At 37.8% G+C, this 13,799-nt stretch overlaps 1 protein-coding gene across 6 annotated transcripts in view; it reads left to right on the top strand.

Moving 5' to 3' along the window:
- APP (amyloid beta precursor protein) overlaps window positions 1–13,799 on the top strand; it is a 251,592-nt gene that overhangs the window by 52,091 nt on the left and 185,702 nt on the right. For all 6 annotated transcript variants that reach the window (XM_011358209.2, XM_023529517.1, XM_011358210.2 and 3 more), the window contains exon 2: window positions 596–763. In XM_011358209.2, the coding sequence (XP_011356511.1) occupies window positions 596–763 (168 nt within the window). The remainder of the gene's footprint in view (window positions 1–595; window positions 764–13,799) is intronic.

Here is a 13,799-nt window from a genome sequence, read left to right on the forward strand (position 1 = left end):
AACCGATGCACGGCCAACGTATTCAGTCACATTTGGGCATGGTAAATTCTACAGTGGTTTTTCTGTTCAAAAATTATAATATAGTCACTTGCTAACTAGTAACGCATATTAATACCTCCTCAGCTCTAGGAGGTGACAGAGAGCATGACCCCCAGACCTGGTCTTTACGCTGAACTTGGGCTTGTTCTTTGAGTGAGTGAGTTGGAGGTTATTATGAGAATGTGGTTTCCTCCAGAGTGATTATATTTATCTCAGAAAAACATCTTATTTATTGTCAAAACCTTTTGGTAGGCACCATAAAATCTGCTGTGGGGAAATGTATAAGCTTTTCAATGAATACATTCCTCTCAATATTGCTAATGTCTCCATTTTGACATTTAAAAAAAGCATTATTATAGGTGGTTGGACATGTACGTAGCATACCTAATACTTAAAGGAATGCTGAAGGCAAGGCTAAGTCATAATTGAGAATTAGCAACAATAGAACTATTTTTTAATATTGCCGTCTGCATCTGTATTCCTCTTTACAGCTCTTCCCCCAACCTCTACCCTGGAACTATGGATTTCTGTAACTAACTGAAACTTACTTTTTCAGGTGCCCACTGATGGCAATGCTGGCCTGCTTGCGGAACCCCAGGTTGCCATGTTCTGTGGCAAACTGAACATGCACATGAATGTACAGAATGGCAAGTGGGAGTCAGATCCATCAGGGACCAAAACCTGCATTGGCACCAAGGAGGGCATCCTGCAGTACTGCCAGGAGGTAAGCCCCGGCCAGTGGTCCACGTTGGATAACATGCTTTTATTTATTTATTTTTTTTAACTATTTACATATTTGTATTTTATCTTGCAGTGAAAATCTTTTTTCCCTAGTGATTCACTGTACCATTAACATATTTACTTGCTTTACTGTATGAATAAATGTTTTTTTTTAAATTATATCATATTACGACCATAAATAAACCAACTGAGTAAAATAGAAAATATCTTGACACTTCCTTTTATCTTTAGAATATTTTCCGCTATGGCTTTACATACAAAGTATTGTGTTTAAAAGTGACTGGAATTAAGTTTTTTCCTGTTTATGTTACCAATTTGATATATTTTAGTCCAATGATTTCTGTTTGTATTCAGTTCAAGTTTTCCTCTCATTTTACTTTTTGAAAATGTGCAATGTTTACTTGTTAAAACGTTGAAACTCTAAAAAGTTATACTCAGAAGCCTCACCACCCATCCTCTGTTCATAAACATTTTCATTGTTCCTTATTTATCCTTCTTGCAAAAGACAATATTTTTTCTATAAGCACTGTTCTGCACTTTGCTTTTTTGACTTTTATATGCTGGAAATCATGCCCTCTTCATTCATAAAAACCTTCATCATTTTTTCTAGTTTCCTGCTGTTATTGTACAGGGGATTCTTTCCTTATTAATTCAGTTTAAAATAACTGGAGTCTCAGGCATTTTCTCCTTCACTCACTAGATACTTGTTCTAGGACATGTGGCTATTTGTGTTTTAAGAACATTTAAAGGAATTAGTCTTATGCATTTTGGAAAAGCAAAATTCTTTACTTTCCATAAAAATGAAAGATAGGTTGGCAACATTTTTTTTTTTAATTGTAATCTTTTATGTACTAGAAAATTTCCTTTAGCTTTCTTGGATCCAAAATGAGTGTGTAATGGATTATTTATAAACACATCCACACACATATGTATATATAATTTTTTCTGGTAGCTCGCTAAGAAAGGACAATCTCTAAATATTAACTTTTATATTTTGAGAAACAAAAAAGCATCTACATTGTCACAATATATATTACATACATATCAAGTGATTTTCACCTCGAAGGAGTATGAATCTGATGTGAAAAGATAATTCTCTATACTTAAGTAGAAATCACTACTATTTAAATGATATTTAATATCTTTTAAAAAATACTCTGCCTGCTTATTTATTAAATAAGTTTTAATAATTCACTTTTGCCCATTTATGACATTTCTAAATTATACTCTTTGGAAATAATATTTGCATTCTACTGAAGAGTTCCTCTAGAACAATTTTATAAATAAATTATGAGTTTGATAAATTGAAATCATATGCATGCTTTTTGATACTATTTCACTTTTCTGGATATACATACAGATTATGCATTCTGAATGTTAAGTAAAAAATCTTTTTAAAAGGGCTAGAACTCAAATTTAGTTAATGACCTTGACCACATCACCTGTTTCTGTAAAATGTCTCTTTTGATGTGTGTGTCAGATTTTGCATCCAAGTTCTTCCTCTCTTTGTTTTACTCTGGAAAAGCCTAATGTTTTTGCATTTGCATGATGACCCTATGAAAATTACCCTTCTTGACCCTGACTCCCACTGCACTTAGGGAGCCCACCAATGCCTGGGTACACTTCACTTCCTGTTTTAGTCTGGTTGTCTCAGGGCTAAGCCACAGAGAGATTCTTCTCTGTCCCTGACTTTGCCATATTGCTGGTGGCTATGGGTTAGGAGGGAGGTTGTTTCTCCTTTGTCTTTCAATTCTGGTATTATCTGCCTCTTCTCGGCTTATCACCCTCAGAAGTCTTGTAGAAAGATGCACACAGGCCAGGGTGTTCAGATGGATTAGACAACCATTAGACTGGAGAAGTAAGAAAGGCCCAGAGTATCAGGACTTATGAACCCTGTCAATGAATTTGGTATTTATTCCATAACAACAGGAAGTTATTGAAAGGTACTTATTTATTTTTTTCAAAGACCCGGAATGACTATAGATTTGCATTTCAAAAAGTCACCCGCCCTCTTGCTTTGTCACTCTCTCCCCATATCTAGTCCCTCATTTCCATCAGGGCTTACCCTGCAGGATCCTCTATTCCTGTGCTGTCTATGTCTAGTACAGTAACTGCTAGCCACATGTGGCCATCGAGAACTTGAAATGTGGATAATACAAACTGATGTGTGCTGTAAGTGTAAGATATCATATTTCAAAGATTAACATGAAAGAAGAATGTAAAGTGTCACAATTTTATATTGATTTTATATCGAAATAATATTTCGATGTAAAATGTACTGTTATAAAGGGCATATATGTTACTAAATTGTAAATATGTATGTTAAAATGAATTTCACCTGTTTCTTTTTACTTTTAATGTGACTGCTATGGAATTTAAAATTATATAGGCATTGTAAAATTAAATTTTATTTCCATTAAACAGTGCATCTTTGCCTCTCTACCTCATGCCACCAGTGAGCCCGGGCTATATTTTAGTCTAAGATCCTATGATCAGACAAGTGGGAGAGGGAAGGTGAAGAGTGCCCCTCCCCCCCATCTCGCACCAGAACTTTGCTGGTGGCTGGGAGTCCTGTTTGCATGAGTCCTTTTTTAATACATCTTTAATTAAAAATATTTTAATTCAAGCTGATTATGTGAATACCTTCCTAGAGCCTAATGCTTCTTTCTTCCTGAAACATATATATCCCTGGGTGCTAAGGATGCAGTGATGAGTAGAACACAGGGCCTTTTCCTAAAAGAGGGTCTGAAGGGAGAGAAAGGCTTGTAAGATACTTTTAGCCATGTAAAAACTGACGATGTAATGATGGCACATGGTGACAGTGGTGATGATGCTACTACCAACTAACTTTTATTGAACATTAACAAAAGTGCCAGCTACCTGGCCTTTTATCCTCATGATGCCTTTGGAGAAGAATTCTGAGAAAGAACCTTGGGGAATTGCAACATTTAAGAGGAACAAGGAGACTGCTCTCGGAGGAGGGGCAGTGGCCAGAGACTTAGGATCAGAACTAGGAAATGTTACGTGCTGGAAGTCAAGCCAGGCTGATTTCTCCGTGTGGGAGGTGATGAGAATTCAAGTGTGATGCACACTGAAAGTAGCTGAAGTATAGCTTTTGACAAGGCAAAATCATGACTCTTGCAAAATGAACACACATGAAAGATTTTACTCAATCCATTAATTAATGCGGTAACTTGTAAGATGTTATAACTAGTCCAGTTTGACCTGGAGAGATTTACATTCTTTTCCCAACAAACTTTATCTATGTAGCTATGAATAGGAGTTGTTTGCTTTGTATTGCATGGGGCAGAAAACACTTGCATTGCTCTCTGTTTCTACAATATCTGCCCCTACAGAGTCATAAAATAGCTTAGTGGTAGCCTGAAAGATCAGAAGAACACATTCTGTGGTAACATTCCGCTACTTCTCCCAGGCTCTGGAAGACAATACCTGCATTTTTCGTTGCTAGGACAACCAGTAATCCCTTTCTCCCATTTCTAAGTTTTGGATAATTTTTTTTTTATATATATATAACAAAACATTCTTCTAAGTTGGCAAATAAAAGGCCATAGTTGATCTTTGGGATAGCAGTTTAAATGGAATAGAAGTCAGATTGCAGTAGGTTACAGGAAGAATGATAAGAATGGATGGTGAAGAAGTCTGTGGATTCTCTGAGGGTAGACTGGAGGCCAATTGCTTGAGGGCAAGTCAAGGAAAAGGGAAAGGCTTTGTTTATTGTTGTGTCTTTGTTTTTTTTTTAAAGGGAAGGAACTTAAGCTAAAGGACGTTTAAGCTAAACTGGGAAGGGTAGATGTCAATTATAAGAAAACTAGGCTCAGGTATGCATAGGGTCCAGTGGATAAGTGATTGGCTGAGTCTTAGAAGAAAAGATGAGGAAGTAGTAAAGGTGGGTTAATTAGCCAGTTTCTGTTGCCAGGTGATGGAATCCCACTCAACATCTTACACAGGGAGAATATTTGCTCCCACCGATGAGAAGGATCTTGGAGTGAGGGTAGCTTACAGAATTTTTAAAAAGGGATCCAGAAACTGGGTCTTCAAATTTTGGAATCGAGATTCTGTGCTGCCTGGAATTTCTCTATTGGGGTCTCTCTCATTTCTGCTGATCCTTTATGTTCGCCTCACTTTCTCCTGCGAAGATGGGCTTTCTCTCGGAGGCCAGGAAAGGTGGCAGCCAGTAGCTCCAGGAGTATATTGTCCCAGTTTGGCTTCCCAAGTTCATTCTGCCAGTGCGCTTTGTAATTCCAAGGAGGTATTCTGGGTGGCCCTGCTTTTTGTCACACATCTACCTTGGGCACAAGGACTCAGAACTGGCACTAGCCTGCGATGGCCATATGGGTGTGTGGCCTGTTCGATGGCCAGACCTGAGCAACACGGTATGAAGAGAGGGGCTCTTGACAAAAAAAGGATAAAAGTGACATAGGGCAAAATAGAAATATAACCACCGTCCAACACAGGGCTTAGAAACACACTGTGGATTGGAAAGGTTTTATAGGTTGGAGAATATGTAGCTGAGGGAATTTGTAGTGCATCCTGCATTTAACTGGCTTTGAGGAAAGTATGGAGGCAGGAAGAGATGTTTACTCAGAATTTTTAAACAGCATTTGCTATTTTCTATTGAATGGTGATCCTAAACTACCTAAAACATTCTTTATTGATAGTTTAGGGTCTTCCTGCCACTTCCTACTTTGTAGGCATTCTGATATTTTTCCTTTATAATCAGAAATAATGAATAATTTCTGTTTGTAGGATTGAATATTTTTGTATTGTGGAAAATGTTTATTTTCCTTTATTCTTTTGTTTTTTAACTCCATGTTTTTATTTTAGACAGTATTGATTGATTTTTTTTGCTAAGAAAGCTACAGGAAATAATATTCGTGATTTTTCTACCTCCTCACAGGTTTCTTAAGTTATATTACTTTTGTATTTTTTTTCTTTTTTTTTGTTTTACATCCAAACGTGTGTTTATTTGAGCTATACTGACTACCATTGCCAGGAAGCAAGGTCTCAAATGCTCCCACTTTTATATATTCAATATTGTAATATTACAATCTGTTCTCTTGGCATAATTCCCTTTGTTCTAAGTTCTTTCTTTAAGTGGATTCGTTGTTTACAGCCAGTTCTTTAACCAAAGCATCTCTCTTCCTATATTATTTATCTTGATCTCTCTTTTTATTTATTTGGATGTCTGTCACCTTATTTCCAGAAGTAGTTGTTCTTATTGAACAGTGGCTTAATTAGGTATAGAATTTCAAGTTGATGGGCATTTTTGTTTAGCACCATGAAGATATTTATCCACTGCATTCTGTCATCTATCATTTTGCAAATCCTTTTTTTTAAACATGCAGAAACTATTACTATTAGTTTCCATTTACAGTGTTACTCATTTACTGATTATTTTTCTCCTAATAGTGGTGAATAATTTTTTTTCTCTTTGTGCTCACTCAGTCCCTCTTGTGACGAAAGCACAGATGTTTTAGAGACAGCTGGCTGAGAGGGGCAGCTGTTAGCAATCTGTGGACCTGGGACAGGAAGAAACCAACCGAACTCATGACCGTGACCTCATTTTGACCTTTTGCTAACCAGTGTAACTCACTTGTTAAATTTGTTTTTTCAAAGGATTGCCTCATATAAGCTGCACATTGTATCTGCTGATGCTTAGCTTAAATATGATGTGTCAAATATTATTATTTTGATGAATTATCTAGTCTGTCTTCTTTGTAGTCTAATGTTCTTCTCTGTTTGTATTTCTGGCTGTTGGTTTTGTTTGTTTTCATTATGAATATTGTCATTTTTGCCCCCTGATTTTTCTGTCCTATTGTGGTTCAAGGGCAAAATTAGGAAGAAAAAGTAAAAATTGAGTCTTTTACCTTTATTCCTGGTTTATAAGCCCTTGTAACATCTAATGGGGAAGATAGCTTGAAACTTATGGTTTAAATCAATGATTTGTTTAATCTGCATTTTATCGCAATCCTCCAAATTCTAAATGCCCATATGGTCCTTCCTCTTTCCAGTCATAATAGTTAATGCTTCTGCCCAGGCATCATTCAAATATTTGCCTTTCTTTGTATTTTTCTTTTATTAGCATAGTCAGCACCATTTGAGGATTTTCTTTCATTCCTTCATCAAATATGTATTGAGGACTGCTATGGACTGCATGCTTGTGCCACCCCCACCCCACATTCATATATTGAAGCTGTAACCTCCAATGCGATGCTATGTGGAGGTGGGGCCTTTGGGAGGTAGTTAGGGTTAGATGAGGTCATGAAGGCGGGCCTCTCATGATGGGATTAGCGTCCTTGTAAGAGGAGACACAGGAGAGCTTGCAGAGAGTTTAATCTCTCTCCCTGCTCATTCAGTGGGGTAAGGTCAGGTCTTGGAGAGAAGTCAGCAGTCTCCAAGATAGGAATAGAGCCCTCACCAGAACCTGACCATGCTGGCACCCAGATCTCAGACTTCCATGCTCCAGGACTGTGAGAAAATAAATTTCTGTTGTTAAAGCTCTCCAGTTTATGGTAATTTGTTAAGAATGCCTGAGCTAAGACTAGGACTTACCATGGTTTCTGCGGGCAAAGGGATTATAGATCCAAGGTGTTACTGAGAATAACTGTTTCTGGATCTCATGCCTTACAAAGGATTTTATTTGAGCTAGTAGTCATTCATTTACTGACCGCTTGTGGACAGCTTGTTATTGGCCTGGGGGTTGGAACAGTATTAGCAAGGCTCTGCCTCCCTCTACACTGAGAGAGCCTCCCCTCAAATGGAGTTTGTGGTTTCCTTTTGCAGGGACTGTTTCTTTCCATATTGGAATTCTGAAGAGATCTTCAGACAAGAGTTGAGGAATGTTGGCCCAGTGTCCAGATTTGCCCTCAGTTTCTTTTTACCTGGTTCGAGTGCTGTGATATGCACTCAATAGTAGAGTGACAAACATATACGTGACTTTTAATACTCAGTTAAATATATTAATAATCACTAAGTTTGCTTTCTAAATGCATTAAGCAAATAAAGAATAATGAAAATTATTCTTTATTTGACACTGTTATAATACGTTCCGTTGCTGGTTGTTGATGAATTATGCTTTCCAGGAGGTACACCCTCCCTGGAATCTTGGTTGGACTTGAGACTTGCTTTAACCGGTAGAATGGAGTGGAGGTGACACTGGTTCAGTCCTGGGTCTGAGCCTTAAGAAGGCAAAGATGTTTCTCCGTTGTGCTCTGGGAAGGCAGGCATGTGGCGAAGTCCAGGTGGAAGAGCACGGAGGCTCAGTCACTAGCCTACCTGAGCTCTCAGCCAGCTGCCCGCACCAGCCACGTAGGCAAGGCCAGGTTGGACCTTGCAGCCTTCCTTGCAGTTCTCTAGCTGACAGCACCATGTGCAGAAGAATTGCCCGGTCAACCCACAGAACTATGAGAAATTCTAAATGACAACGCAGTAGCTAGCTTTCCAGATGGCTCCCAATGATTCCTGCCCCATACTGATGCCCACATGTGTTCTCCTTTCACATTGTGCAGGGCCGACGTGTCTAACCAGTAAGATATTACAGAGAGGGTGTTTGTGAGTTTTGAGGCTAGGTCATAAAAGGCATGTGACTTCTACCTTGCCTACTTTTACCATGGCGGAAGCCAGCCGCCATGCCTTGAGGACACTCAGAGAGCATTGTGGAGATGTGCATGTGGTGAGGACTGAAGCCTCCGGCCAGCAGCCAGCACTAGCTTGACAGGCATGTGAATGAACCACTTGGGAGTGGATCCTGTGACCTAGTCAAGCCTTCATGTGACCATGGCTGACATCTTCAATGCACCCTGGTGAGAGTCAGGATCCCTGAGCTAAACTACTTCCTGATTCCTAAGCCAACATAACTGTGTGAAATAAATGTTTATGGTCTGAAGCCACTAAGTTTTGGGTTAGTTTTCGTGCAATCATAGATGACCACAATAGACATTCCCTCAATTATTATTTTCCTCTGTGGTCTTTTAATAGAAAACAGTTTCTTTCCTCCGTTCTATACTAGATGCAGAAAGTGCTGCCATCACAGAAACAACTTGAAAGTAACTATGTAAATTATTCATCATTTAACAGCCTAAAGTGGCCATTTGCCTTAATGAACTGTTATAATACTCAAGCATTGGCCTAAGGAATCAGAAGCTTTATAAATATAAATAGAATAAAACTAGGATAATATTCCTCTCGAAACATTAAAGCCTAAGAACAAAAATGAGAATTTTTAGATTTTTTTGTCCTCATGAATGAAATTTAAAAACAAAACAAAACAAAACATGGTTTTATTTAAACTAAAGTCTTTGGGATGGGAGAAAAAAAATTTGGAAGTGTATTTTGATTTTTCAGCTAAAGAATCTTGTTCCTTCCCAAACTTGATTCAAGCAAATTTAGCAGATATTTATGAGTGTGTTCAGGAGAGGCTTTTGTGTCATGTGTTGCTGAGTGGTGGTGACACGCCACTCTTAGCTCATAAGAAGCTGATATAAATATACAATTTGATGAATTGAAAGAGAATTTAGAAAAGTGAAAAGGTGGAATGAGGCTGTAAAGTAGAGTGACTTGATTGTAAATCTGGGTACTTAGAGTCTGATTTTGCAGATAAGAAAGAGCCATGAGGTTGTGTTTTCTGGGCAAGAGACTTTTAGAAGTATTAGCCCCTATCCAAGGGTGGGTTGGATTGGGGAGAGAAAGGAATTCAGATCTCAAGATGTTAGTGTGAAAAGGGATGTGCAAGATCATGCAGCTTATCTGCCTCATTGTGTGCAAGATGCTGTGATAAGGGAGCCTTTGGGGTCAAATGCGGTGAAGGCGGAATTCAAATCCAGCCTTTGCTCTGACACCTAACCAACCCAGGAGAGCTGCCTCACCAATCTTAGCGCATCTCCCCTTACGATAACAACACACAGGTGTGTATTGTAAAAGTTAAATATAGTCACATTAAATGAGAAATTGTATGAGTCTCAGCACCTTTCCTTCTCCTCTTTCAAGAAGAGAACTGAAAACACAGCCCTTGCTGCCCTTTGTATCCCTAACATTCAGAGCACCTGGTGTGAGGTAGGGACTTGGATCAGGTGTCCGTGGCTCTTGCTAAGTCACACTGCAGAGCACGTCTCTGGAGGGAGCTTTGGACAGGTTAAGCCCAGAGCACTGGCAGATTTCCAGCTGGGAAAGTTAGACAGGTGAGTGTGCCTTAGTGTATCATCTCCTCTACTGGATAATGGGTACATTAGTCTTTTCCTAAGCGTTTTCTTTTCCACAGAGAACAGTGTGTTTTCTGTTTCTTTAACTTTCTTGCTGTAAATGAACAGTTGTTCTGTCTATGAATTAACAGGATCACCGAACAAAGCACATCAGCGCCTGAACAAAACAAAAACAGCCTGTTCAAGGAGGCAGACGACAAAGCCATTTCCTTTGCCCAACTTTCTACTCTAAAATATGTAACCAAACGTGGCATTTCCAGACAGGAATTGGTTCTCAGCCTTGTTGTTTTCATTCCACAGTAATATGGAATTAAACTTAATTTTAGGAACAAACAATGCATGTGATCCTTTTAATCTAACCAACTTGGAGGGTATATTGGACACACAGTGCTGTGGCAGACGCTGTGGGACACTTTCTTGGCCATTATGATTTTGCTATGTGTGCAGTCCACCTTTGTAGGTTTAAAATTGACTCACAAATTACAGGCACATATACATTGTGGTTTGGGGAAAGATCCAAAATTTCCTATTAGGTGAAACCATTTTCGAATGAAGGTACCTGGCTATGTATAAAGGAGAATGTAATATATTTTGTGCATTAATGCCCTGTATAAATATAGGCACTGCTTGCAGAAATCATAGAATTTAGAGTTAAGAGATGAAATCAATTTGGATTTTTTTTCATACAATTATCATTTAATCAAATTAATGTTTGATTCGGCATTTCTCCTTGTTATTGTCTATTTTGTTCCTAAATGCATACTCAATTATTACATATTTGAAGTACTACTATAGACTTTTATATTTGACATTTTACTTGTTAAAATTTTTTTCCCTGTAGCGTATTTCCTTTTTTCTTTTTTGCTTTGTCGAGGTATACTTAGAAAAAAAATTGTAGAGTTTGGATATTTTACCATTAAGAAACTTGGCCATAAATTGACAGAGAGTGAGAATCTAGGTTATATGTGTGCACATCTATTTGTGTTTTCACATTTATGTCCTGTCTTATTTATTATGGTGGGCGCCCTACCCCCCAATTTGTTTTTACAATTCAGCACTTTGGAGTAAGACTGACATTGAGCAAGGTTCTCGGACAGTATTTCCCAACTCTGAGTATAAATATATATATATAACCATATATTTATGCACAGTGTGAGAAGCGGACTTGGGCCAAATTATTGGGAAACAAGCAAATGCCCTGCAGCATTTCGCATCCCTTGCTTTCCCAGAAGGCTGTGGTTGTGCCAGCATAGACAGCCCCGCTCACGTTCCCATTATTGCAGTAGCGTTTCGTCAGCTGCGTGCTGATGAAATTGTAAGCAGAGGACGTTTTTGGTCGTTTTCTCGTTCTCTTTCTCAATTAAATTAGTTACTCCGTTTTCGATATCCCTGACTATTAAAAGGATTTATGTGGAAAACAGTTTGATAGAATTTTTCTTTGTAGTAGAGAAAATTTTAAGGGAGAAAATTTGTCATTTTAATTCAGAAACAGAAACGTGTTGTCTAGAACATACTCTTTTTTTGGTTTATATACTGGAGTATAAGTCGTTTAAAAGTTGTAATTGATATAAGTCCCTTGTGCTCAGAAGTGGCATCTACTTTCTCTATATTCTAGCTCCTTCAGTCTCCATTTTCTGTGAAATGCAGCGATTGCTAACTGATAGAGGATTACGTGACTTGCTACACCTAAAACATTTGCAATCACTCCAGCATACAGTAAACCCTCATTATTATGTTTTCCTTACTCTCCTCTTGGCTATGTTTTCTGAAAAAAAGATATTGGTATGTAAAAGCTTTCGGATGAAAATATCCCGTGATTAGGCCACCTCTATACCGTTTTTGCTATAGAGTCTTCGATTCTTCATTTTATGTATACGTTTATAAGTGCCAGCTGCAATCATGCATCTTGGTTTGTTTTTATTTTTGTGTTGTATTTTTTTTGCACGCAGTGTAAATTTAGAGACAACGCTTGGCTAGTTTTTTACTTTTAATTCAAAATTTCAAGCATATATAAAGTAGAAAGCATCGTATACTGAATGCCCCATGTACCTATCACTCATCTTCAGTAATTGTCTAATCTAGTCACTCTTGTTTGTGGATAAGTCGGGAAGGCAAGTTCTTTATCTTGCCTCCGTCAGGCCTCATCATTTCTGTGCAGATGTGTTGCTCATCTCATTTGCAGAGCTGTAAATTGACTAAAATGAATGTTATTTATTGGCTTCTGACTTATGCTTAAAATGCCCTTTTAGTAACACTATATAATTGTGTTATATATAATTTTTCAAAAAGACATATGCTTGAGAATTTACTTAAAAATTGATTTCAAAAGTTGAAAGATTAGAAAGAACCGTAGGCACATTATTTTCTGAATTAGTAATAGTTCCTGTTACCCTGACCATTAACTGTTTTCAGCGTTTTCCTAGCCACATTCGATTTTGTGTTCTTGAAATATCCTTGGTCTTTTCAAATTTAGTTGAGTGTAAATAAGACTTTTGGCATTAATCCCTTGTTTGCAAAAGAGACTTTGAGGGTTCCCCTATTTGCTCTTAATATTGGGGAGTAGGGGGAAATTTCAGTAGGACTCTGACGACATATGTCTTAAATATTTTTCTATTTCTGAGTATATAACTACATTTTCTTGGCTTTCTTAATATCATCAGTGTTTTTTTTTCTTGCTTTGTGTTATTTGACAACTGAAATGTCATCTTATCTGAGATTAATATATTTCCAGTTTGTGGGAGGAGAGAGACAGGGTAGTTTTTAGATTTTTAAAATTTAGAATAACACTGTTCTGATGGTAAGCAAGTTTTAAGCTACTAGCAATAGCCTTCTAGTATGGATCTAAGATTATTTCTACTTTTCTGTTCTCCTGGCTGTTAATATTTAGAATTGTTTCATCTCTCTTTTTAAAAAAAGTTTATGTACTGATGACATTAGCTTTAAAGATAAAGCATTGTTTCTATGGCCAGAAGAGTAGGTATCTGGACCAGGCGGATGGGCCCTCTTAGTCTCAGTGAGAGCCTGACTTCTAATGTTTCCTAAGCATCTTTCTTGGCTGTGTACTTATTAACATTAATCTACTCCCTCCTATATAAGATGCTATTATTTGTATAAGTTGCCACATCAAACTTGGAGGAAAAATACTGGAAGACATGGAGATGCTTATTTTCTCAAAAGCTCATGTATAATCGAACTATTATGTTATGCTATTTAGATTATTTTTATTTAAGAGCTACAATGAGGATAATACCCACTGAGAGATTAATATATACTGAATTTTCCTCTAGTAATGGATTCTGAACTTAACCAGAAATATTCATTAAATATTTATCAGGCACTTATTGTGCTATCACAGTGTTAGCCACTGTTGAGAGAACACAAAAATGAGTCATACTGTCTCTGCCTTCAAGGAGTGTGTATTCTGATAAGGCAGGAAGGCACATAAGTGTCATAGAAGGTAGGAAGTGGTCCGAGATCAGAAAAAAGTGGTCAGATAAAATGCTTTGAATTCAGAGATTGAAGGGATCAGGGAGGGAGTATTAGTGAACCAACATTTAAGCTGGGCCTTTGTCTTGGGTTTTATTCAAAATAAAGCTACCAAAGTCACTTATGTTTATAAGAGGGGCTTATTGAAGGGAACATGCCACGCCTCCCTGGAGTAATAGGTAATTAGGCAGTTCCTGTCTGATCCTCTGTCCTGCCTGTCTGTCTCTGTCTGGGCTACCTGGCTCTCTCATCTTAGCTTCTCTGTGTGTGCATCTCCCTGTTCTCCTCCGCTAGACCAGCTGCTGCTTCCAAACG

Source organism: Pteropus vampyrus, unplaced genomic scaffold, assembly GCF_000151845.1.
Source record: "Pteropus vampyrus isolate Shadow unplaced genomic scaffold, Pvam_2.0 Scaffold38, whole genome shotgun sequence".
NCBI lineage: Eukaryota > Metazoa > Chordata > Mammalia > Chiroptera > Pteropodidae > Pteropus > Pteropus vampyrus.